At 43.8% G+C, this 26,653-nt stretch overlaps 1 protein-coding gene across 2 annotated transcripts in view; it reads right to left on the reverse strand.

The window, feature by feature from the left end:
- Positions 1-13,128: 13,128 nt before the first annotated feature.
- ap3b1a (adaptor related protein complex 3 subunit beta 1a) overlaps positions 13,129-26,653 on the reverse strand; it is an 80,665-nt gene continuing 67,140 nt past the window's right edge. For both annotated transcript variants that reach the window (XM_023823058.2, XM_023823057.2), the window contains exons 26-27: positions 23,262-23,400; positions 13,129-13,959 (exon numbers count right to left, since the gene is read on the reverse strand). In XM_023823058.2, coding sequence (XP_023678826.1) covers positions 13,806-13,959; positions 23,262-23,400 — 293 coding nt within the window. In that variant the 3' untranslated portion in view covers positions 13,129-13,805. The remainder of the gene's footprint in view (positions 13,960-23,261; positions 23,401-26,653) is intronic.

A 26,653-nucleotide genomic window follows, 5' to 3' on the forward strand; every position in this document is an offset into this window, starting at 1 on the left:
GATAAGATTGTCCAAAATGTTACAATGACATGACTTTTGGATCCTTCTTTTTAAGTAAAAAGTAAAGTAAGACGAAATGTATCAGTTAGTTATTTAAAATACTTAAAGAAATGACGGAACAGTAGGGAACAAAGCGCGGATATGTTTAGGTTTTACATTGGCAGCCAATACGCAGCCTACACGATGCGCGAAGATTCGGGTCTCTATTTGGTAGCTGAAAGTGGACAACGGGCCACCAGACGTTTCCACAACAGGGTTATTTGCCGTGGCGGGTTGCTGTCACTGTTTGCACATTAATCCTGGCACAATTAGGTGTCAGCAAGCAGCGTTTCTGTTTGATGATAGCCTTGGGCTCTGCGTTTCCAGCCCTAATCAGGAGTGTAAACTCTGCTATATTTCAATTTGGAGAAGCGCTCTTCCGCTAAGAGGCCCCTGGCACAGCGATAAATAAAACGCCTATTTACTCCATCGGCACACTTAGACATCCAGTGCTCTTACTACCAGCCCTCTAATCATAGCCTACGTTTAAAATCCACTATAAATCACGCCACCCCAAATCTGATGATTAGTGAAGCCATTTATCCGCTAAAACCTGACAATGAACACAGTTTCCTTTTCTTGTTAGTCAAAGCCTAGGTTATTTTTATTGGGGATGAGCGTGCAGATGGTAAATCGCGTTATAGGAAATGAGGTGTGAAGAGTAATTTGTATACAAAAATGTACTGATGGAATGACCCACTCCCAGATAATTTTGTTTACTGACTTTTTACTTTTGCAAATTTAGATTATGTTATCCTCTTCACTTTATTACTGAAAAGTAATTCGATAGCATAAACGGTAATTCATTTAATTTATATCATTCACTTCATAAAAATGCGAACTGTCAAGCTGCGGTTTGCTTAGAAAAGACATGAGCTATAGGCAACAGAACAAGACGAGATAACGGCGAAAATGCCGCTAATCCGTAATGTTACGACTTAATAAACGTATTGTTACTTGCCAATTAATAGTAGACAATTGCTTCTTTGGGAGCAAACCAAAAAAAGCATTTCAAATGATAACCAGCTAGCCACTTATCCCATTTAAGTGTTAATGGGGTGAGTATCGTCAATCCATGTAATCCCCTGGTTTCTACACTGACCTCCAACGGCTTTAAACGGAGTGGATTTGAGTGAAGTGCTGCACATAATCTCTATTCAAACATTTCCATATGACAACGGCTTACAGACCTTTCCAATTAAAGCCGAGTCACTTTCTATTTAGTGTGTACTATCAAGAATCGCATGGGAGCATGCAGTAAACAAAGGGGTGTTTTAAAGCGTTTTATTTCGAACGGGACAAATCGACCACGATTTCCCTTTGAATCTATAAATCTCAGGCGAGAATTAGGGGATTAGATGTTGGATGAGGAGGGGGGCATGAGGGACGAGTGTAAAATGTATTTTTTTTAACAAAACTGCTGTGCTCACCGCCTTGAAATGAGATGCGCATTTAAATTTCGGCCGTCCGCCGCCTGTGGCCACCGCGAACGTACCTGCTTTCTCAGTCCAAGGGTTAATTAATTGGGGTTCAATGCTCTATTGGAAGAGCTATGCATTTGATACTACATCTGTGATTTAAAAATCTTTCTGTGTCCCATACACCAGGGAGGATTTTAAATAGGAAATTAGCATTCAGATAAGCGAGTAGTCTTCTCGCCTCCGAAAGGGTGGAATTATTAATGATGCCTTTGCACAAGTCTTCTACGTAATTCTGACCCTTTGCGAATGAACCTCCTCTGAATGGAGAACCCAAGGGAGTTACAGCTTGATGGACCTATCCTAATAAGATTTGACCCATAAAGCCATTTTAAGATATATATTCTCTATTACAAAATTAAGTCCAGCGATCAAGCTACATCCAGTGTAAACTCTGGCACACGTATCAGGAAACAGGCTACTTCTGTATATAAAAAACTGATTGGGGCTAAATGGCCCAATCATCAGAAGAATCCAATGTACAGTATCCCATGTACCAGTTTCCTTCAGTCTTAGTAAAATTGATTGATTACACAGCAATTATCTCTTAATTGCTTTGTACAGCATACCGAGAATAACTCTGAGGTTCATAGTGATTATTTAAAATGACAGAAAACCTATGTTGCCTAAATGTAGCTGCATATATCAATGTGAAAGAATGCTCAAAGAGACAGTGTTTCAATGTGCCTCACTACCTTCATTCCCTGTCAAATTAGATGCAGATTCACCAAATATGATTATTGGTTTATTCTTCAACTAAATGTACAATTTAGCAATTCCAACAATTAGCTTCACAAAACTGTTGGGACAAATAAATGATTGATGCACAAAGGTCATCACTGCGGAGCACACAGTAATTTCAGTTTTCAGGACAGAACCTCTTGTGTCATAATGATAGAATGCTTTTGGAATAAGCTGGAATGCAAGATTACTGTAAGGTCATTGGGGAACTTTATCATGTCATCCACGTAGCATTTAAGCAGACAATAAGGTCAAATGGCAGGCTAACAAACCATTCATTTCTATTAATATCGAGGAATGGCCCAGGGTTTTACGTACATTACTATAGCTATAATATACCTACACTTCATCTAAGTCTGTCTCTTTGCTTATATAGTCGCTGGTTTCAAAAGAATACTGTTGAAGTAGAACACATACAATGTAATTTTTATATTTGTCACCAATGTCTATCAAGTTTTATCACAGTTATTGGTAATGTGCATTTTATATGACCCACCTTAAGATACAGTGTGTAATTTATGTTTTGTGAAATTCTTTTAATAAATGGTAACAACCAGTAACCCAGTATCTAAAGTATACTGATTCACACACACACTTTGCCTGTGATATTTCATTTTATTGTAAATTCTATACATAATAATCTATCGTTCGTGCAAAATAATGTTCTGGTTGTTCTGAGTGTTTCTGTGGTGTGTACTGCATTTGTCATGTTCAAATTATAGAACCATAAAGAAAAACTCAAAAATAATAATGAGACAAATTATTGGAAAGCTCCTGGATAGAAGACCATGTAATAATCTGGAGACAAGAAACAAGCACATACAATTTTTTCGTATAAATAATACCACCTTACATCTTGTTTACAGAAAGAGTCCACTGCTTTCCTCGTTAATGCCAAATATGCCATTTCCAGCCTTTCCCAGCCAAATGCAACCTTCACTTGGACTTTTAAAAAGGTGCACTTGACATTTTTTGCCTCAGTCTGCCTAATTGGCCGTCAATAAACCGCTAATTTAAAAGCCATGCGGCAAAACCACATATTTTTTTGTATACACATTTCCAGCCGCTCTGTAAGTGTGCCCATGCTTTCACGAGTGCGGTAGACGAGGCTAAGCAAAGATCTAATTTAAAGTGCCTGTGTGCTACGAGAGAGCGCCACTTCACTCTGGTGTTTTTATTGTTGTGCGAGATGTAAAATGTAGGTGCTCATTAGAGCCGGGGATCTTAAACCTGCTTGAAAAGCCTTGCTGCAATTTATCGGCAAAGAGCTTTGTATAAATCACAGTGAGCTTTAGAGATTCCCTTTTTTGTAATACTCTACTTTGTAACCTGCGAGTTGTTTTTAGTGCAACGTTTTACATGGTCAAATTACCGCTCAAGAGTACAGGTGAACAATTTGTCGTGGCTTTCTTTTCTTGGCTTTTTCTTTTCTGTTTTATGACTTCATTCAAATGAGAAACAATCGGGCTGGTGCGCCGCTTGTGTGTGCATACACGCGTGCGTGTGCGCGCGCGCCGTTCCGTACTTGTATTTTAAGTGCCTCCTTTGTGAGATGTTCAGAAATAATGAGATGTTTATGCTACACATCACTGAAGTGTATACACATAACCCGGCGACTCTGACCAAAAGACAGGTAAAAAAAAGAAAGGGAGATACTTAAAAATAATAATAAAAATAAATGATTTTGTGACCCTCCCTCTGGATCTAGACCTCCGTTGTGGGGTCACCATGAACAAAGCAACAGATCCAGGAAAGCAGTTATTTAACAGGGAAAACAGGGGTTTTGGCAACAGCTGGAAGGCAAGCCTATGTGTTGGTTTGTAGTGTACTGGCTGTGTCCACATCCCTGGCAAAGCGATAAGCAAAGACCTGATGAGACCATAGCAGTGTGTTCAAAATGATCTCCACTGCATGGGCTTGAAAAATGATTAACAGGATTTACCAGTAAGGTGACTATAAAACACCTGCTGGGAAAACTGTTCTTATATACCTTTCTGAGTTTTTACCTGATAACCATGGGTAGGTGATCTGCTTTGCTGCTAATGGGCAGATCGGCCTCCTTCTTCCTACGCCTCAGCCAAGCTCAGGAGGCTCTGTAGTTCCCTCACACCACCACATAATTACATCGTCAACCTGACCAAGCTCACCCTTCAGATAAACACTGTTTATGATTTTCAGGGCTTCATAATGCCTCACTATGCCTCATAAAACAAGGCTTCAGTAAACTTGCAGGTGAAATGAATTTACAGTAGTTTGTCATTAATGACAGACAACCAGGAGTCATATGTATCCCTGCAAAATGATATGTGTTGCATTTAGGCCCCCTACCATTGTCTATCATGGGTAGTGCAGTAAACAAAGTTCCACTTTGTAAATAGTCCTATACATTTTACCATGAGACCATGTTACTGTTACCAGTAAACTGCCCATTAGGGATAAACCTTAATTTCTCTGTCAGAGGCACTTTTTCATACTACAAAAATATATTGATCGCTATTCCAATATGTACACAACATTTCCTTAAAAGCATAAAAAGAAATAATTTTTTACCATAGACAAACTTACCATAATAGTGCTATTGAGTTATTGTCGTCGCAAAAATAATTCAAGCATTAATAAAAAACGAAAACCTTCGAAGAGGATCATGTGCAATAGTGACAACACTCATTTTCATAAAATGTATACCTGGAACTAAGAGAATTTAAATGTATCCTATTACTAACATTTATTTATACCTATTAATATGTGCTAAACATTATCAATAACTGCTACACAACTTTATATCATTTTAAACTGTATACTACAACAAAATAACATCACAATATTTCAAAAATTCAGGTCTAAGTTTTACCAAAGCAAGTAATCCAAAATTCCTATGAAACGTTTCACATATATGTAAAACAAATATTGAACAAGAACCATGATGGCTGATAATCACGTCAGTAAAAACATATTTGAGGATTATGTGTGCACTGCAAGATTATGCACATCCATAATACAAAAAATCCATTTACTGAGCAACCCTTACTAAATGTCATTCTTATTGCTTTTTGCAGATTTCGCAGTCATTAAATGGCTTGTGATACACCGAATAAAAACAGCACATGTCTATTGTTTTACAGGGACTCAGATCATTTGGATGCTGGTAGGAGTCTAATGCAGAGACATAAAGCATATTATATAAAACACATACAATCCCATTATCTGCATAAGATCCATTCACAGTGCTGATGACAGGTTGAGCGGTGAGCAGTGATTTAAGGCAAGGCTCTAAAAGCCAGATGACATAAAAATACATCAGGAAAAGGTTGTGCACTCTAAAGTCAGAAAGACAGCAGAGAAAAAAACCTTTTCCCTCCTCCTATGTCTGAACGCAAAATGTGCTCTTGGTCTCACCAAAATGAAACCTATGTCATAATGATAAGTCATGACAACATTGGCCTTCAGGAGGAAGATGGACTTTGGGGTGATGCCTGTCAGCAAGCTTTCTGTGACTTTCCCCAGTCAATTATGGACTTCATACAACTAATAGAGCATTAATCCTACAAATTAGACAGGTAGCTTACACACTTTACCTTCTGGCTTGGTGTCAGCGTCATTGAGCAGTTTGTTTGGGCGCCTATCTCACTGCCAAAGGTTCCGTGGGAAATGTAGGTATTAAGACAACGATGGACCTTGAACTGGGCCAGATGCTAGTAGAGATGGGGCTTTGTAATTTCGGCTCAGGACAAGACCAACAGCTTACTGAGCTTACAGGGTCACCTTGGGGAATTCAACTAGACAGACAAACTTTTGCATCGATATACAAGGAAGTTCTATGGACCGAAAGTCCAAATCAAACAGGTTTTGTTTCCTACAGAATAAATAATCCATAAATGAGACAACAAATAATCTAGTTGTACCTCAGCATTCATTGGGCTTACAATCACAACTGTTTGCAGCAGAAAAAAATAAGATAATTGTAATGAAGAAAAGTGGAGCAAGATGGGCTTACCTGCTTTATTGGCAGTGAACGACTCCAAATCGGATATACTGTCATTATTGGTTAGCAGCAGCAACAATCTCAGCCCCGCCATCTTTTAATGATATATCACTTATAACACACAATTTATCTGCTTGATACCATACATGTGCCACTATTAGAGCAGTATTATGGACAACACAATTGTTTAGATTTTATAGATATATTTTGGCAACCAGTAACTTCTAAAATAAATGCAATTTCATAAAACATAAAAATTCATAACCTGAAGAAAAGTGCATATAAAATGACACAGATGATCAGAGCCCTTTCTGATTGGAGGCTGCCCACACTTTACGCAGTATTTGTTGCCTTGGCAAACTTTTTCTGCAGCTTTTTTCAAACCACTTTACATAAAGGGTAATACAAATGCAGTCGGGCAATAAATAAGTGTTCCACATGAATGTGCTGAAGAAAAAGTTAATTATTATATTTCAGAGCTGACCCTAACCCCCACCAGAGAGTTTGTTTTTCACATTTGTAGAAAGGACTCACCTCTCATCTCTTTTCTCCAAACAGACACCATATTAGTCTTGGGTGCCTTCAATGGAACAGGAAAACAGGACACAAGCCCCTGTCCTGACTGCATTTTCTGACACTTTAAGCTGTATGAACTATTATGGGACACCTCTAGTTACAGTGATTAGTATAATTGTTACTGCTATAGTGACTCTAGCAGATTTAAAAATGTACATTGACTGACAGACAGCATTAGACAGACTAATATAGCTCTGGTGTCTAGTGTTCTTCTTAATTATACCTTGCACTTTGCAGTCATTTGCACACTGACGTTTTAAAATGCCTTTGCACTGTGGTTTAAGTAATTTTATAATTTCTATAGTGTTCTTTAGTTTTGTGTATATTGCACTGTGGAGTGTTTCTCCTGTGTGTCTTGTAATACTGTCTTGTACTTAATATTTGGCAGCAAACTACAAACGATTCTGGAGTTCTGATATGTGCGTTGACTGGTAGTGTTGGTACCACTATTGTGGCTTTAGTGCACTTCTTGTTAAATATGTGCATTGACTGGTAGTGCAGTGGGAAAGCACTGGGCTGTGAAAAGCGTGAACCGCCACCTTTACTGTAGCCCTGAACAGGAGGAACCTCATCTGCTGCCATCAAGCGCGCGGAGAACGGGAGCATTATCCTCACATTACTACGGCTGGCTTCCACTCAGTTTAAAATCAGCTTGACAGTGCCAACAAAATGGATGCTGAAGTCCAAAAATAAAATCCAGTTCGGAACACGAGAGAGAAAGAGAAGAAGAAGAGGAACTGAAACGAGATTTATCAAGTCGAAAGCATTAACAAGATATGTTACCTTCCCGCAAACACAGAGCAACAACGTGGAAAATTCAGGGCGATGAATATGATGTGCGAATGGGTGAGGAGCGAGTTATGGTTTTTCTTTTAGAAAATGGAGGCTATTTTTTTTATACATGTAATATTCTTCCATGTTTTTGTTTTATACTGCCCCCACCCCAGCCCGCAGCCCCCAGCCCCCAGCCCCCAGCCCGCCACCTCTTTCATTTGATGAGGTTTTAAATAGCTTGTGTGGAGAGAGGGAGTTCTGGGAAGGCGCCAGGAGAGTGAATAGACGGAAGACGGCAGGCTATTTGAATACTGATGCGCCCCTACGTTTCTTCCATTTCCATTAATGACATGCTCATCAAGGGCAAACAATAGGACTCAGTGCCTCCCTATTTTCTCAGCGCCTGTCACCACATGAGAGTGTGCGCGCGTGTGTGTGTGTGTGCACGGCGCTGTCAGTCTGGGGGCTGTGGCTGGAGACCCGCACATTAATGAGAAGTGCTCCCCCCCGTCAGGGCAGACAGGTGCTTCCGTAGCTGGGACATGCTCCAGTCCTCCTCCCTAAACTGCTCTCCCCTTCCCTTGCCGGCACCCCTGACAGACACCATGAAATGCCCAAATTAACAGGCCCATCATGTCACGCCGGCACAGCCTATGGAGGGAGCAGAAAATCAAGTTGTCACACCGGGCCGGCGTGATCGAGCCACCGGCCCCTATCCGCCACCAGCGCTGGCCTATAATAGCATGTGCCAAACAACTGGATGGATCACAGGCTGGAATATTACCTTTAGATGCATCCTAGTGTACCGTTAATGGGCACGCGTGTGCATCTGGTAGCGGGGGGTGGGGGCTGTTATCGACGTTCTTCACAAACGTGGTAATTTCTCATCTTTTTATTAGTCGTGTGCCGTGCTTCCCTTGTAGCCACCGTCAGAAGTGAAATTGCACTTTGATTATTGCTTACATTTCGTGTCTGTGTGCTTGTGCTTATTAGAAAAAAGCAAAACAAAAGCGTGAGGTGAGCTGAGGCTTGTCCAAATGTTTGTTTTCCCATTTATCATGAAATCACAATTTTAAGGTGGAATTGTGCTTTGGTCATTTTCTTATTTCTTTTCCCAAGAGATGCACGTACCCAGAGCATCTTTAAGGTCCTTTGTTATCATTAGGTGCTTCCAAGCTGATGTCGTGGTGACCATTTCCTCAGAACGTCCCGTCCTTAGGTTGGGTCGCTTGGGGCTTCACTGTGATATGTTTAATACCTAGCATGCATTGCACAATACACAGATATTTGTCTCTGTGGTGCTTACTGTTACACATCAAACATAAACCTGCTGATGAGATGATACGATTTGTTGTGATTAATTCACATCATTTCCATTTCTAGCTGACCAATCATAGGATGTTAGGATCTTTAGTGTTGTCACAAGGAGCTCTCAACCTCTCTTGATGAACTATGTTTGGACTCATAGCAGAGAGAACTGTGTAAAAAGTGAGGAACTGAAAATACATGAAGCAGACTTCTTCAGGGAAAGCAACTCTGAAGCTGTTGCTTCCACCATCACAGAAAAACTGTTAATAAAGATGGAATCTAAGCAATGAAGAACTTGACTGTGAACGTACTAAATATTTAGAATGGCTGGTAACACGGCAGTTACCATGGCGATCAGCAGAAAATCAACAAAAACAGTCACTACCATCATTTCCCCCAGGAGCATTATGTTATCTGCACTACAGAAATTAGTGTCATGTTGTGCAATAATTAAGTTAAAATTAAGCATTTAAGTAATGGCCCTTTGCATCTACTGCTATATTCATGTTCCAAAAATTTGCTCAGAACTTAATGAATTACCATCCTCCTCATCCACTTCCTTTTAAAGTTTAGCATTAAATGATAAAAATTTACTTTTTAAAGAAAACACTTATCATTATGTCTTTTGACTAGTACATCACCAACTCCAAATGAGGGCTTGTGGAAAATAATCAGCAAAATGCAAGTGTACATGGGTGGGCATTATGGCTGAACTGAAATGCTGAAAACCTTTTGCTGAAATTATGTCTCATCACCATTTCAGTTTGGTCAGGAGGCTCTTCTGTATATGTAGGTCAAGGAGAGAAAAATTTGGGTTGAGCGATTTTGGTGAAACGATTGTTACATAGAAGCATGAGAGCAATGAATCAACAGCACTGGAAAGATCAAGACAATGCAACTGCACTTTTTATTGCACGTAAGAAATAGTCACTGTAGATAATCTGCTAAATGTAATAGAACTGTAACTGTACACACATTTTATGTGTGTGTGTGTGTGTGTGTATATATATATATATATATATAAATCTCACTGACCATCTTTCACTGCAAATCAGAGGAGGCAGTTGGGGCTGCTGTAGTAAAGTTACAGCCTGTTTTATTCACTGTTCACAAATCCTGCTTTATGGCAGCATTAAACTCGCACTTTCAGATGGTCCGGCGTGACGGCACCCGTAAAGTGGAACTGCACCTGGCGTGATAACAGCTGCCCAAAGCTCTGCGCCTTTTGCCTCTCTGATGTCAGCCCATGAAGCATAAATGCACCTGCAGTCCTTAATCTGTGCGACGGTTCTTGTGGTATAATCCAATTTATACTTTAGAATACAATATACAGACGCTCCTCTACTTACGAACTTTCAGACATACGAAATTATGTCGATTAGGCTCCCATTTCCTGTCCGAAACACCAATTTTTTTTCTGCGACTTCTGGCCGCTACTCCCACCGCGCAGCAGCGTAGCGTGCGGACTCCCAGCATCCTAGTTCTTTGTACTTGCGTATACCCTTAAAATGATGTTGAATAGCGACTTACGAACATTTCAAATTACGAACGGCTGTTTGGAACGTATCTCATTTGTAAGTAGAGGAGTGTCTGTATATTGTCTATTCTGTAGCTTCTTTTCCAAGGCAAATTTTAAACCGGTTACATTTCAGACTCAGTTTCGCTTGAATTTTCACAATAGCTTCTCTGAAAATAGAATTATCATGATGCCAAGGGTCACCCTTCAATTGACAAATCACAAGTCAAACTGTCTGTCTGGCTGAACGAGACAATGGAAATACGGGTAAATTCTGAATATGTTTGTTCAGAAACATAATTAGTAGCTCATAGAGAAAGAAACCTGTCACAGAAAAGCTGTTGGTTAGAGAACCCAAAACCTCAACCTCAGCTCTGGAGAGCCATTCATGGCTACCACGCTAAAGCCTGCAGCCAGGCCTCGATGGTTCGAATCGCACCCCCCTCCCTTTCACAAACCCGCAGACATCCAAAGGCCGCCCGTTTTAAACGATTAGGTTTATCCGTGTCTGGCTACGCGCCCCCTCATAACAACACGCCGGCAGCGCCGAGTGCCACATAAATCAGGGCTGCACGCCACCAGCGTGCGTGTCATCATGGCAGATAAAGACATCTCTCCGGCCCGGCGACGCCAACCGGCTCCGACTGGAGTGCCCATAAAGCATCGCCGCTCCCTCACCTCCTCCCTGGGCACCTCCCTTCGTCCGAAGGGCAATAAAAGCGGAATGAGCGAGCGGCCCCAAGGCAGCGTCTTCCCATCAAGCTCTCCCATTAGACCCCTACGAAGAAGTCGACCGTTTCCCCACCGCCGCCGCCCCCCCCCCGCCACCAACCCCAAGTCTACTGGCAGCCCCGCCCAACACTTCCCCCATTCTGATTTATAGTCACCCCCGTCTAACTAATGATGACAAAAATAAACTTTTACTGCACTCAACTGCTCTTTTATTTATGAAAATTTTACAAGTCGTGAAATCTTTTTTTTTTTTTTCCCCTGCACGTTTTCCAGCACTTTCTACCAGCGAGAGGAAGCAGACCATTATGGCGCGGTAATAGCCGGCTCGCCGACTGAGGCTGCCACGACCCGCCGAGGAATGGATGCAGGTAGAATGGGTAAGGGCAGTACCAGTGATGAATGTGAACAGGGCCCTGCTGACAGATGATCTAACAGGTGTTCATAACAACTATATAAGAGGCTTTATTTATGACCAGCCACAGGCACCGGGGGTGTGGATCAACCTTGCCAGCTGCGGGCTACCGTACCCCCAGGGCCCAGATGCAGCGGCCATCACCGCGGAAATCTGCCTGGAATCTTAATTAGCCAATGAGCTGCAGGAGAGGTTACACGCATGTGATGGCAAGAGACGGGTTGGGGACAGGGGAAAGAGGGCTTGGGGGGGGGGGGGGGGGGACAACAAAAACGCCATCAGGCTTGCTGTCGTTCGCTAATAAGCCCCGAGAAAGATGAGTGCGACGATCCGCCTGTCGTGTGGCAACAAAGGGGACCGCAGCTTGCGGGTTGGAAGAGAGCAGAGTGCAATCTCAGCAGCTCCAAGCGAGAAGGTGCCCGGGGGAGAGTCCCACCAGCCATGGTCACCGGCCGCATGGCAGCAGCCGATCGCCGTAGCCCCTCCAGAGCTGTGGTCTGTGCGAGAGACAGACGTGTCACCAGCCAGGCTGCAGGAGGTGGCAGGAATGCCGTTGCCATGGTACGTGACCAGAAATGGAATCACCCACCGAGACGCGAAAATACAGAACATTCCAGTAACCTACATTATGGACAAAAATTTAGCATTTGCATTTGAGAGAATGCCACACTGCTACATCGGAGGAAGACGACGAGTCTTCTGTCAAAGAGCGATACAGGCAGTAGCCAGAGGACGTTGGTCCATATCAAGTGCAAAATTTTGGCCACACTGGCGCAGGCCTTAGAAGCTTGAGGACTTGAGACACTGGCCCCAGTGTGACATCAGTAAGTCCGGCTAACACCTCAGCACGACAGGCCTACTTAAGCGCCCCATCATGACCCCCCCCCCCCCCCCCCAGGGCAGATGATCTGAACCGTCCCGGCAAACAATTCCTTCCATTTCCAGGGAGGGAGGAGGAGAGCCGCGGGCCGCACGCCGGGAGAGGCGGCTTGGGGGGGAAATTAATGGCTGTGCGTGTGGAGGCTGATGTGTTATTCTGTTATAAAACATGGGCTGCAAGCGCGGAGAGCGGCGCGGTGAGCCGGTCCGGAGGCGAAAGGCGTTGCCGCAGTGATGAATGGCTGCATGGCAACATCTTCACTGGCGATCCTGCCTGTGTCTGAATAAACACCGCGCTAAGATGAAGATCCGGCGATGGCTGCTGCAAGCGGGCGATGGGAGGGTGCAGGAGGGCCGCGTGGGTAAGCGGCACACAGGGTAAATCACACACAGATCAACGGGGGTGGAGGGGGGGGGGGGCACTTTCAGTCAGGGCTTTTAAAGAACTTCACAATATCATCAGCAGTCAAATTCCAGAATCCAAAAAAGACGAGACAGAAGAGGCCTTTTCACAGCCTGTGGCTCCGGGGCTCAAGTGCTGTCACCCACTAGCCCATCCCATAATCCACGTCTCCTCTGCTGGTGGTTTCTGAGCTGCGGAGCTGCTTGATGGCCACCCCCATCCCACCAACAGGGTCCTAGATACACTTTCATTGATCTCACATTCCCAAAATGACCAGAAACAATGAGCTCATCACTAACGCTCTTTATTTTGGATCATAAGGAACACAATCAACAAATACTGTTTTTTTTTTTGGTCATTATAATATACCTTCACTTAATTTGCACAGAGAGGCACTTGAATATTGTCAGTGAAAACTGCCATGTCTGTTCATCCAGAGGTGGCACACAGAGGGGCAAACTTAGGGGCCCTTAGGGGCCACGGTGCATCGTCACAAACCTTTGGCATTGAGCACTTCTAAGGCAAATTTCCTCAAAAAATTCTCTATACAATGTAAAATAATTGAGAAAGAAAAAAAATTGAGCTTCCCGTCAGTCAGATTTCTGCACCACAACTGTGGGCTTTATTGTGTATTGGTGAACCTGTGCTTGTGTGCACATGGAAACAGGAGAAGCAAATTTATGGGAATAAAAGTGAAAAACTTGCAACAAACTTGGCCTTACTTAAGAGGTGTGTGTGTGCGTGTGTGTGTGTGTGTGTGTGTGTGGTAGGAGTGGCGCTGGTTTGGCAGCACTTAGACAGTGTTTAGAGGGGCTCCAGCACCGTTTTGACATGTCCCCCCTCCTCTCCCGCTCCCCCCCCCCTCCCGGCGGCTCTCTCTTTCCTCGGAGGGCAGCACCAGATGGCGGCTTTAATGCGGTAAATGTTTGCAGCATGCCGGGCTTGGAGGTCCAGCTGCGAGATCTCTACCCCTGAGACAGAGCGGTCTTCAGATCCCGCAGCAGCATGGAGCCAATCACCGTCTCCTCGGTGTTCACCAGCAGCCTGGCAGCCGATGCCTCCTTCAGCTCGACGGTGGCCAGGACCAGGGCCTCGCTGCTGGCGGTCTTGGCGGCGAACCTGTGGGGGGGGGGGACATGACTGGTCAGGACACCCTAAGGCTGGATGGACTCCTGGAGGTACCACATTCCAGGAGGAAAAAACATCCAGGAGGAATCAATGGAAGAACCAGCAGCACGGAAACGAACTGGACTGTTTGCTAACATCTTACACAAACCCAGGCTGACTGACTACTGGCTTTTTTTTCTTTTTAATATTTCTAACATGTCTTTGGTTATTTGTTTAGTTTCTTGCATCCCCTGCCTAACTGCATAGACACACACGTTTGCTGCTGTTACTTTGTTTAAAGGAGAGTGCCCCCCCCCCCCTTTTGTTCTGGATGTGACTGGACAGCGTGCAGATGCCAGACAGAGAGTGCGGCACAGTGACATCGGCCAGCAGCTACATCCCGGGGCGTCAGGAAGGCAGATGACACACTGCAACAACAGGGACCTATCGCACAAGGCGGCCACACAAAGGCTGCCTGTTCATATTATTACCCTGCGCTGGGAATTTCCATCGCTGGATAATTGGATTTTTCCACATTCTGAACTTTGTTTGTTCTAAATATTCTGGATTTCAGAATCTGAAGAATATTAAGCAATGCAAACTCATGATGAATTTTTACAGTTTTGTAATCACTATGGAAATTAGGAAGAATTATATTAGTTTGTCGCAGCTGGGTCCAGCAAGGGAGCGAAGAATAGCCAATGAACAGCAAGAAGCAGTCAGTTACCCATCTCTCAGTGTTTTTAAGGCGCCAAAGCTATAATTGTCCTGAAATCCATTTTCGACTATCATCATATTACAGAAGATACATTTATAATGTTTTTCAACAGATATTCGACTGGGATTTTCAGGTTTTAACACCGGTTGTGAGATTCAGTCAATTCAAACAAAATGTTCTTACATCTATGCACCTACTGCTGCCTTATAGAAAACAAGCACAGAACAGAAGAGCGGGATTAAGGTTATGTACCATGTATGTGTACAATAAGACTAAGACTCTTAACAACAAATTAAACCTTTTGGATTAGCAGGGATTAATTACACATAAGACCAGTTAAACTGCAGCCAAACACATAGCCTTTGTCCTTTGACTGGGAATTACCGTTTTCATTCAAGCCCGCAGACAAAGCTAATGAACGTGAAAGACTTAATGTGGGTAACACTGCCCCATACCAGTCCCGATTAAAAGTGACAAACCACATTACTCTTTGATTTAAGGAAATGGATCTAGTCCGACGGAGACAATAGTTTATCGCCTGTTTCCATACCTCACATGCAATATCTCCAAAACAGGCAAATTCCTAAACACTGGAAATCCCTTAATTACCCAGAATAAGTGAGAGAGACAAAAACAGCCAGTCCATTATCACAGCTGACTGAAAAGCCATTTGGGGTTGGATGCAGCCTCCTGTCAATCGTTCCCATTCACGCTGGCCCCAGAGCGAGGTGAACTGGGGCCAAGTCGGGAGGGGGTGGTGCATGGGGGCGGTGGGGGGGGGTCGGTACACCCCTCCTGAGGGAGCAGGCATAACGCTCCCTGTCCGGTTACTTGGCAACACCACAGCAGAGGCGAACGGGCACACATGGGGCCCATTGAGGATGCTAACAAGTGCCAAGCGGGTCCCCGACCTGGGGCGACCCTCTCTTTACGGGACAGCCCCACCCCCGCTTGCACGCTCTCGCCCCCCCTGCACACTCCCGGGCCTGCTGAATGCCACGTGTCTGAATTGGGGCCATCTGCCTCAATTTGCGCGACATCTTTGGCCACAATAGGCCCCTGGTTAGCGTTGACAAAGGCCCACAATGGCCACCGGGGCCCCTCAGCGCTGGGGGCCCATTCAGCAGCCAACCAACTGGACAGTGTCTCATGTCGAACAATTAGCACGCATCCCGCCACCGGGCCCCGGGGGACCCGCTTAATTACCATCAACAGAAAAGAAGGACTTTATCACCACATACTCCAAAAACTTATCTCCAGACTTAATTAAAATATTAGCCACTTAAGCAGGAAGCAGCTTCTCTTGAAATGAGGAGTAATTCCTTTTTCTCCTCATCCCTCTTTTAATTACATCAACATGCTTGATAGTGTTACTCGATGGTGCGGTGAGTGGGGGCCCTGCTTGGGGGGCAAGGAATACCTGCAGCACTGAAACAATTACACCAGGGGGAGGTGCAGGCTGCCTTATTAATAAAATTACTATATTAGATCTGGTCTTTAAATAAAGTAAGCAAATCCCACCACAGAGCTTAGACAGCCGTTATTCCCCCCCCCCCAAAGTCTAAGTTTCACATTACACAGAAGCGTCATTTTGCTCTGTATTCACAATGATCATACACCATCTAACTGGCATCTAACTCCAGAACAATATCCTACAAACAACAGACACAATGCTTTCATCTAGCAGTAACACATAAATTAAAAGACAAAAAACATCCCCGCCCCCTTGCCCAGAAGGGTCGAGGAACATCTCAATGGAGACATCTAAAAAGAAATGTACGGACAAACGCTTTATAAATGGCTTATATCAGCTGATTTATTAAAAGCACATTAATCACACCAAGGCAGCAACAGATCCATTTATGTAACACGGGACAGGTCATTAACCTGACCTCTGCGCCGGGAGCTACACCATTTGGCCCATCAGGTAATATCTACAGACATACATTGGCACATAAATAGCAAATTGCCACTTTACCCCCCCCCCCCACAAGTACAGACGCTTATCACTGTTCTCTTTCGTGTTTCTGGTAGAAACCATGGAAATTAAAGAAGCCTAATATGACCTGCTAAAAAGAGTGCACAGTATACTGAGGATATAGTAAAAACTAAGATATGTGGCATCATAGTCAAAAATAGAATTAAAAATGTGTTTTGATCATGCAAAAACATGAGCAGAATGAGCACTGTAATGTGCGGCCACTGGACTGGGATCAGGAGAAGGCGGGTTTTAATGTTGCTGCGAACCTCCATGGCCACAATGACAAAGATGACAAAGCTCATCACGGTCCCGGCCCTGGCCTGCCCCCCGGCTGTGGGCCAGGGTGCAAATCTGACGCAGGCGTATGGCTCCACCGCCCCCCCCCCCCCCCCGCCCCCAAACATGAGAGGTGACCCAGGGGGACATTGCTGGAGGCTGTCCAGAGGCATCCTCCCACGGGGGCTATCGTGTGGCTGAAAGGCAACGGTACTGAATCCCGCCGGTACGCTTCACGGCCTTAGCCTTAGGGCTAGCGCGCTAACACGGATGTTCAGATTTAGATGCCTGCTCCTGTAGCCTGGGGTACAACAAACCACTTGGGTGCAATAAAAAGTGCATTAGCCTCTGCGTCATATACTCGGGACAACAGCAGCTAACCAGCATGACGACACGTGGGGAGCATTAGAAATCACAGGAAGCCCCCGGTGGACACTTACAGTTACTAACGATGCTAATGCTAAGCAGAGCGCTAACAACTGTGCAATAATTACAATTCCATATTAACGATGTAATAACCGGTGATAGTTTGATGCTTAAACTGCACTGTTACAACATAGAGAACACAGAGCTAAATACAAAAATATGACCTAATATAACTAGGTTTATTATTTGTCATTACTTTCTTTTTTTATATATATATATAATTTGTTCCTAAATTTTTAGCACAAATGTGTACTGGGACATGTCCATTACCAGACTTCTAAATCATAAAAAGAAACACAACAGCAGTGGTTCGAGATATAAATCTGTCATGTGTTCTACAATTACAGGAGGCCGAGGCTGCCATTTTTCCACTACGGAACATGACCTTGGTGGACAGCAGGCGTATCTGCGATGCATTTACACGGGGGCCGCGCCATGAATCATCGCTTTCGGTGTTTCGCAGTCCTCGGCTGTTTAAATAAACCGACGGCTGACAGGCCTGCAAAAAGCCCCGCAGTGACACATCAAATGCACTTTTCACACCGGGCATCCCTGCGTTCTCCTCCGGGCGTGAAAATGAAAGCCCCTCTCCACGTACAGCTCTGCCTTAACATGGGGGATGAAGGGAGGACCTTCAGACGGAGCCCCTCCGCTGGACGGCAGAGGTGATCCAGGTCGCGGGTGCAAAATATGACGCAAATCCAATAATAAAAAAGTTAATAAAAATGTCGTAAACAGGAGCCAACATGCTACAAATTGAGTGATTTAAGCACGCGGGGCTTTCAAATATCATTGATCGCTCAAAAACAGGCACATACCATATCATATCATATCGCCCAAAAGCAAACATACCCACAATGCTTTAGGTATCCTCGAGGGGCCCAAAAACTTGGCCCTGTTTATATACTAAAAGGAGTAAATGGCTGATTAGTCTCTCTAGCACTCTGTGTCCGCGCGGGTGCTAATTCTTACGCAGAATGCATATAGAGTGATGTTCACGTCTTCAAAATAACATGAGGGGGAAACTCATTATTCTCACTGCAACTCATTTTCTCCAGTGACATGCTTGTCAAGATTTTGAAAGTGTAACTTCTAAATCTGCAGCAAAGGGCAAAGTGGAAAGCATTCTAAAAGTCTGCTTTCCCAAGCCAACACTAGCCAACCACATCCCTCTTTCCCCAGATGTTAAAGCCATCCACAATGAGGCAAAGATGAGATTGTGCTTGACAATCTCTCACTGGCACATTGGTATTCTTCAGGATGCTTTGGGGTGCAGCTAGGTGGGGATTTAATTGGGAGGCATGAAAACACGAACTGTGGCCGCCTGACTTTGGGAGGTGCATAGCTATCGATTCGTAAAGCTTGCGCTGATTCCCAATTACTTTAGGGTCTCTTTATGTAAACCACTTTCACTGCCATCTGCTTCCTTTCACCGTAACAAAAAAAAAAGAAAAAAAAAAACTAAGAGGTGCCCTCCTTGAGAGCAAACAGCTTTTCCGTCTTGCCGAAAAGGGATTATGTTAAAGTCATGATGAGCTGGACCAGTCAGGCTGGTGTCGCGTGTCGACAAACTTCGGTGGAGCTTGGTTTACAAGACAGCCTCTCCAAAGAGTCCTTTGGACATGGAGAATAAAATCCACATTTAGTCAGATTATAAATGATTCACCAAACTGTAAATATACGACGTCTGTTTTTTTGCTTTAAATATAAAGATAAGTTTTAACACATAGATAATAAATCACACAGAAATACCAAAGCTGGAACAAAAGATCCTTTCAGGTAACACTGCACAGATCACTGACAAATATTGTGGAAAACAGGAAGGGATCCAAACCATCATATCTGGTAAAACTTTGTACGATGTACATGTTGCATCTCTCTCTGATGTGCGCTGCACCTTTCTAATAAGCCATGCATGACCCAGAGCTTCTCTCAATCATTGGAATTTGAGGGCTTCTTACTTAGTGAATGTGTCATCCTGGCCAAATCAAATAAGGGGCAATCTTAACATTGATTGGGAATGAATAGGCCGATATCAGATCAACTACACATCCCGGAATTCTCAGTATGCCTGATAAACCCAGAGCAACGAGGCTTGATGCTCGGCTCAGGCCCTGTCCTTTCGATTCTGACATGGACCCAGTTGGGAGAACACTCGACATGAAATCTTCAATTAAAGGCGGTTCCGATTAGGAAAAGCCGCCGATTCTGGGATGCACTCCACCCAGCTCCGACTACACACAAGTAGGCAGAAGCAGACAGGACCTGCGATAACGCAGACGAACAGAGGATGTGAACGGGGACGGGGGCTCGAGGGGCGGAGCCAGGCCAACACGCTCGTTAAGCGCAGGACACTTGCAGTGTGGCTAGGGGGTGCTGTTGTTAGGATGGTAAATTGTTTAATGATATGAACAATAAACGCAGTGGACTAAATGATTAAATTAGATTCTGCTAAAGGGGTGTAACATGTTTCCAGAATATTCCCTCCTTGGCTGGCAGCAAACGCTGTTAGCTTGTTATGAGGTACACATTTCATTAAAAATAAAACTAAGCTTTAGATGACCTCAGCTTCTACATAAATTAAACAAAAAATATTTGTATACATAAACCTTTAGAAATCTTATACAACCTAAACTGTCAATGAAACCATTTACACTAAATCTATATGAGGTTCTCCTAGACAAACACAAACCTTTTTTTTTTAAAAAAGTGTTTTGAAAAGTTGATTTGCGAAATGGAAGTCAGTAATAAATCGGTGCTGTTTTTTTTTTTTTTTTTTAAATAAACACCGATTTATTACTGACTTCCATTTCGTAAATCAATTTATGGCTTTTCTAACCCTATTTTCTACATTAACACTTAGAAAAAGCAGTGCTGTCTCCTAGTGGCAAAGCAGAGAATTGCTGGCCTTAGACATTCACATGGCTGACTTTAATGTATGTGGTGGTGGCAGAGTTGGGCTGAACACTAACACCAAAATAATTTTCTGGGTTCCTTTGGCCCTTTTGAAGTCCCTTTAGGCTTAAAGTCATTCATTTAGCATAGCTACATTTTAACCATTTTTTAAATAGACATTTTCCTCCTTTTCCACTCTTGGTCATGTGACAGAACACGTGTAATAATACAATGACACCACAATCTCCCACATCCAAGAGCCTCACTGCCCCCACACAGGGACAGCTCCCGCCAGTGTCGCTGCCCCAGCCTCATTCCCCACAACCAGCCTTCATTAAACAAACAGCCCCTGGCCACCACCAGCTGCAGGCACTGCTGAGAGTCAAGATCACCCCATTTGTATTTCAGAATCATTCCAGCTTTTAAGAGAGTGGTTAAGGCCACATGTTCATAGCCAGCAAGCTATGAAGTGCAGTAGCAGCTCTGGGGATGATTCCTACCTCTGCAGTGCAATACATGGAATAGCTGAGAAAAGCAACTAAAAATGAATGTAATGCAAATTCGACCAGCGTTGCATTTGAGTTCAATGAAAATTCCAAAGTATCGAACTTTCAGCAAATCATTATATTCATTGAGCTGCAGAAAATTTGGTAACAGATTAAAATACAAATAGGGTCCAACGCCAGCCAGAGTTATGATGCAGAGCTAACTGCAGTGTCTGACAGTGAAGTGAAGGCCCCACGAAGCAGCTCATCGCAGCAGCGCATCAGAGCCGCTCCCCCGGGATTCCCCTGCACCTGGCCGGGCTGCACCTTCTTTACGTAGCTCCTCTTCAGAGGGATGCAAATTGATGGAGGTCCTTCATTTAGCCGGTAATAGAGAGCGACCTGTGCAATCAGCACTCGGGGTCCACAGCTGACTGGATCAATCACCTCTCCATGGGCACGGTGCTGCACTGGTGCCCTAACATTGTCTGTCCCCCTCTATCCAGCCACATCAGCCCAAAGTACAACGGAAGACCTGCGTCGTTTCTGTGGAAGCCATACTGTTATGTAGTAAATGTCATTTTCTTATCTCTCATTTTGCATATTTCACCTTCTTAACCACAAAGTATCTCGTAAGCCTATTAGACTGCGCACAATGATCACTATTATCTTCTGAATTAGCTACATCATGTTTTTCCTCACTGTCATTGGGATAATAAATATAAAAAACCTGCTACAGAAATTCCTAAATATTAAATCCCTATAAGCCTATTCATTTCCGTTGATTGTTCCTTTAACTGAAAGTTGGTTTTGGTGTGTTTTCAGTTTGGGACTTTGACAGACATCCACATAAACACACTGAAGACTTTTCTGGCTCAGTTTTTCAAATTGAAATGAAAATGATGCTTCAATTCGCCATTTGCACAAGTATGAGTACAAGCACATAAAAAAATCTTGCCGTTTTGAGACAGACTGACAGACACAGGCTGATACAACCCAACACGGCAGGCACGGTGAGCTAGTACACACCGAGTAACGTGACCTAGCACCCTTCAACATTGAAGTGCCTCAGTGAGCTGAGCCTCTGTACCTATGATCAGAAGGTCGGCGGTTTGAGTCCCGGCCTCCACAGAATAACCACATCTGTGGGCCCTTGAGCAAAGCCCTTAACCCCCCGGCTAAGCACTCCAAAGTACCTGTGCTTGTGCAAATGGCAAATACAGAGTTCTCAGTACTCAGACCATACAGGCCCTCTCCTCTAACATAACTACCATAAGACCCCAGCAGAGACCCTCCCGACTTCACCCCTGAACCACCAGCATGTTTTCTCCATATCGGATCCAGGGAAGAGATGGATGGCGTGAAGCAATTTGTACTGCTGGTTATTAAAAATGAAATACGAGGCTTTGCAAAGAGCACCTTCTCATTCCCCATCATCGATTTCTACATATTCTCTACGCGTCCTTGGTTTGCGCCTCCCAAGGTTATTCCATATGCAATCGTATAATCAAATTACAGCACGACTGTCGCCCAACTATTTGCTGAGGTTCCGTTTTTCTGCACGTGTGGCGGATTGCTTTTCCATTGTGTTTGCAGTTAGCGTTAGACTTTCTTATAATTCACTCCTGTTGACATACTTATGAAACACTACTTTCAACAGGCCTGCACGTTCAGAAAGGATTCAGTAGTAATGTTCCAAACACGAAAAAAAAACCTCTTTTTACTATCAACCTTTTTAGTATAATTATTATTAATGAGCAATCATTTAGGTTATGGAGCAATTGGGGTATAAAAAAAGAGGCCGAGTGTGAGCAAGAGTGAGAGAGAATGAGGTGTAATTATCCATCAGATGTTCATATATGCATGGCAGAGGAGGAAACTAATTAGCACATACTGTGTACACTAATTACATGCACAAGCGTCTTCAAACATTTGCCCAGCATATCTTCGAGTAACTGGGGAGGCAATTCCGGAATGTTCTATTGGACAGTTTTTTTAAGCTAAAAATGTCGGCGAGTCATCCATCAAAGCAATGGAGAAGATGGAGGTTTTTCATGTTACATTATTCTCACTATTTTGGCAGGAAGCATGGGTATCCATCATCGGGTAGGGTAACCCAATAGCTACAGTCTCACACAGGTGAACGAGACCAAATCGGCAGAGTCCATAAGGGCAGACGACACTGTACTCGGCACACCATCTGCAAGGTGCACACTTAAGGGAACAAAATTCATTCCAGTGAGAAAAATAGCCTGTTACAGATGCTTTGGAGAATCTCAAAATCAACCAATGAACAATATATGACTGGCAGTGGTTTAAAATATCGTCATTAGCAGTAATGGAATCACACCGGGTGGGGATCCAATAAGAGAAAACTAGAAAGACACAAGCACATCTCATTTGTGCTCCACAGAGCTCAACAGAAAACCAGACACTGTTCATTAAGTGAACTCTTAGCATAGCGATTAGCATGTAAGTTTTTCTAGGAATCCTACTTACTGAAATAGATTAACATGCTTCGAGAGAGGTCTACCTGTGGACGTTGGTCTGGCTGGAGGGCACCACCCCCATGTTGGCCACACACACCACCTTCCTGGTGATGATCTGCGCAGATGTGCTCTCAGAGGCCACGGTGACGGTTGTCGAACTCTCGTTCATCCCAGTCAATTTCCCTGCTCGCAGGAGAATTGTTCAGCAATCAGTGATGAACACAGACCTTCATAACCTTCTCTGATTCATTTTCAGAAATTTAAGTATAGTGATAGATTTGAATTATTTCCCAATGGAGTGTGATAAGAAAAGGTAACATTTCAGTTCTCAGAGGAACATTTTCAGTAATAAAACTGAGCATAACTGCATAATTCAAGGGGTTTTTGTATGCTTGCTGTTCCCTATAAAACTTTTTTGGGGTATTATAGAGCCACAAACATAGAGCTAAAATAAACAAGACCTCTATAAAACAATTCATTATAAAAGATGATATAATTCCTAAAGCGAGTTAAAAACACATTACCACATTCAGCCCATCTTATTTAAAGCCATACCACCTGACTAATCAGATACAGAAGTTCCAATATTTAATTTTAAATTTTTATAGTGACATAGAACAGTATTAAGTTTTTAAAATATAATCATAAAGCTTTTTGCAAGACTGCTGTAATCCATATATACAAGACACTACAAATAAAAAAAAAATCAGATGACTTTAACCAATAGGCATCCAGTTAAAGCCTTCTGTAATTTTACATTATTTTTCATCAAAGTAGTACAAAAATCTTTGTATGCAACAATAACATTCAAACTAAGCCAGAACATGAAAATGAGAGACTCAGAAGAAACAAACTGCATTGAAATTGTGTCCATTATCATTTTAGGTCAGAACAAAAAAATACCTCAAAACCGTAAAATCTGTTCATACTCTGCATAACAACTCATCTGATCATCAGAGATCAGGGCAAGAAAAAAGAAAAATAATTAGCTGAGAACAAAGAAAAATGAACATTAATTATGCACATGATTTGTTTCTAGGCTGGCTACTCAAAAAGTTAACTTAAAATGCATGGCATTAAAAATATCACAGTGTTACTTCATCTGATTTGTACTTTTTATTTTTGGTTTCTTTATAATGTGATCAAAGTGACTGGGGGAGCAGGAAATGTGCCTCTACAAGCTAGGGGGGCAGACGTGTGAAAATAAAACTGAAAACAGTACTGTGGATTGGCATGATGGGAGGCTTAAGAAGCCTGTTAATTCCCCCAAACAGAAGAAATGGGCGGCCGGGGGGTGGGGGGGGGGGGGGGGCTGGTGGGCGGCAGCGGGCCACCACTTTGACTCGGGAGCGGGCGGCTTTTAGGCAGTGCCGGGGGCCGGCACGGCTTCGGCAAAAGATTTGTGCACCTCACTTAGAGCTTAAACCTTATCCATTAAGCTCCATTGAAGAGCAAACGCTGAATAATGAATGTAACTATGTTTATGTTAAAAGCCTGTTTTTCCACCGGCGGCGCAATTAAAGGAAATGTTGCACAAAACCGGCACTTTTGTCGGGCTCCCGCAAATGGAAAGATGGATGGCACTCAGGCAGGCGAATGCATTGCTTAATATTTAACCTTAACGCTCTTGTCATTACTGGTTTGTCTAACTTGGGCTTTAAAAGACAAGGTACCGCTCTATTGAAGTAAAATTAAAAATCAACTATACCATGCTTTTCAGAACAGAAGATTCATTATCTGCGCCTAATGTATTGGCATAAAGCAAAGTAACATCCTATCAATTGAGGCACACGTTCAATCTACCTTTTTTTTTTTTAAAAAAAAAAAATACTTGTGCTGTTTTATCGCTATAGGCAATTTGTACCACTCAGCATGACAGTGTAAACTGAATCAAGATTAATTTACATGCAGGAGAACACTTAGGCGAGCGGCACGGTAAGCAAATGCATTGTCTCGATTGCTGAGCTGGAAAAGAAGTGGCTGGCGGTGCGGGGGGGGGGGGGCCCAAAGCGTTGTAATTAACTAACATCAAATGTGATTGCTTAAGGTAGTTAAAAGGCCAAAAAAGGTAAACGCTTTTCTATTCAGGGGAGGATTTGGAGCTACTGGCCTGCCTTAAAGAATAAGCAGCCCCTCAAAAATAGCTATGGCTGGTGATAAAACGGGGAGACGGACAACTTTAATATTGGCAAAAGGCAAGACAGAGAATGAATTTTAAACATGTAAAGGGCCAACTGTGGATCAGAGTCTAGTGGCCTTTTTTTGTATTTATAAGTGATGCGTTTAAGGGAAGGCTGTGAAAATCCGGGCTGCTGGTTGGGTTCCATGTGACATGGGGCTTGTGTCGGGCATCCAGACAGGACTGGCTTGGCAATACGCATGCAGCCCGGGCTCAGTCTTGGCCGGCGTTTCCCAGGAGATTGGTGCTGGTGAACACAGGTCTGCACAGGCAGTCAAGCGGACCACCTTCCACCATCTAGTCTAATAAACCCTGAGCTTCTCTGCCGTGGCTGGCCCCCCTTGGGGAGTTGCGGGAGGGGGGGGGGAATTCTGATAGGACTCGCTCTGGTCCACCTCGGAGATAAGACATCACTCCAGCCGCCCTCATTTCGGGGGGAACGGGCGTCATTGGAAATGCAAGGGGCCGACGGGCTGGCAGGGGGTGGGGGCTACGGGAGACCAGGCGGTGCGTTCGCCCGCCGTGGGTCCAACGTCAAAACGAGAATTCGGGACGACAGGGGGAGGCGATTCCGCAGTGCCAAGAGACCGGCCTATATTTACAAATATTTCATATAAACAAATTTTCAAATAGCTTTATTCTGAGTAGCATTTCTGCTCTATTAAACATAACACACAGCTGCCACTTTTATTCAGACAAATAATCAACAACCGTAGAGGGAAAGTGGCAGAAGAAAGAGAGGCCCAGGCAACCGGGTCCGAGGAGGAACGAGGGGCCCGGATCGCAGCCGTGACTCCGCAAGGGCGAGAAGGGGGCTGGGGGCCGTCACAGCGAAGCAGGGAGAGTCTGATCAAAACACCCAGCCCCCAGGAAAACATGAGGAGCAGGTGTGTGGGTGGCTGTGTGTGTGGGGAGCTAATTTGATGGGCTTGTGCATTCACAGACCCCATCACCTCAACTTAGAGGCTGAAAGCCCAAGACCAAATGGAGACCTGAAGTTGGGGGAATTGCTTGAGAGGCCTACAACAGCTGTTTGGCAGAACAGACGCGGGGCTATTACAGTCCGGAGAAAGATCCGGCCAGGAGGGACACCGTTACGGGGTAAATTTACTATGTGATGCAATGAACTCTGTGAGCCGAGGAGGAAAATGTTCATTTGTTTAGGAGCGCTGAGAAAGACGGGGAACTGTGAGATGCTCTGAATGGATTTAAATTGCCCAATTCAGAGCTGTATCAAAGATTATTTGGAAAAAAGGA

This window comes from Paramormyrops kingsleyae, chromosome 7 (assembly GCF_048594095.1).
Source record: "Paramormyrops kingsleyae isolate MSU_618 chromosome 7, PKINGS_0.4, whole genome shotgun sequence".
In the NCBI taxonomy this organism is placed as follows: Eukaryota; Metazoa; Chordata; class Actinopteri; order Osteoglossiformes; family Mormyridae; genus Paramormyrops; species Paramormyrops kingsleyae.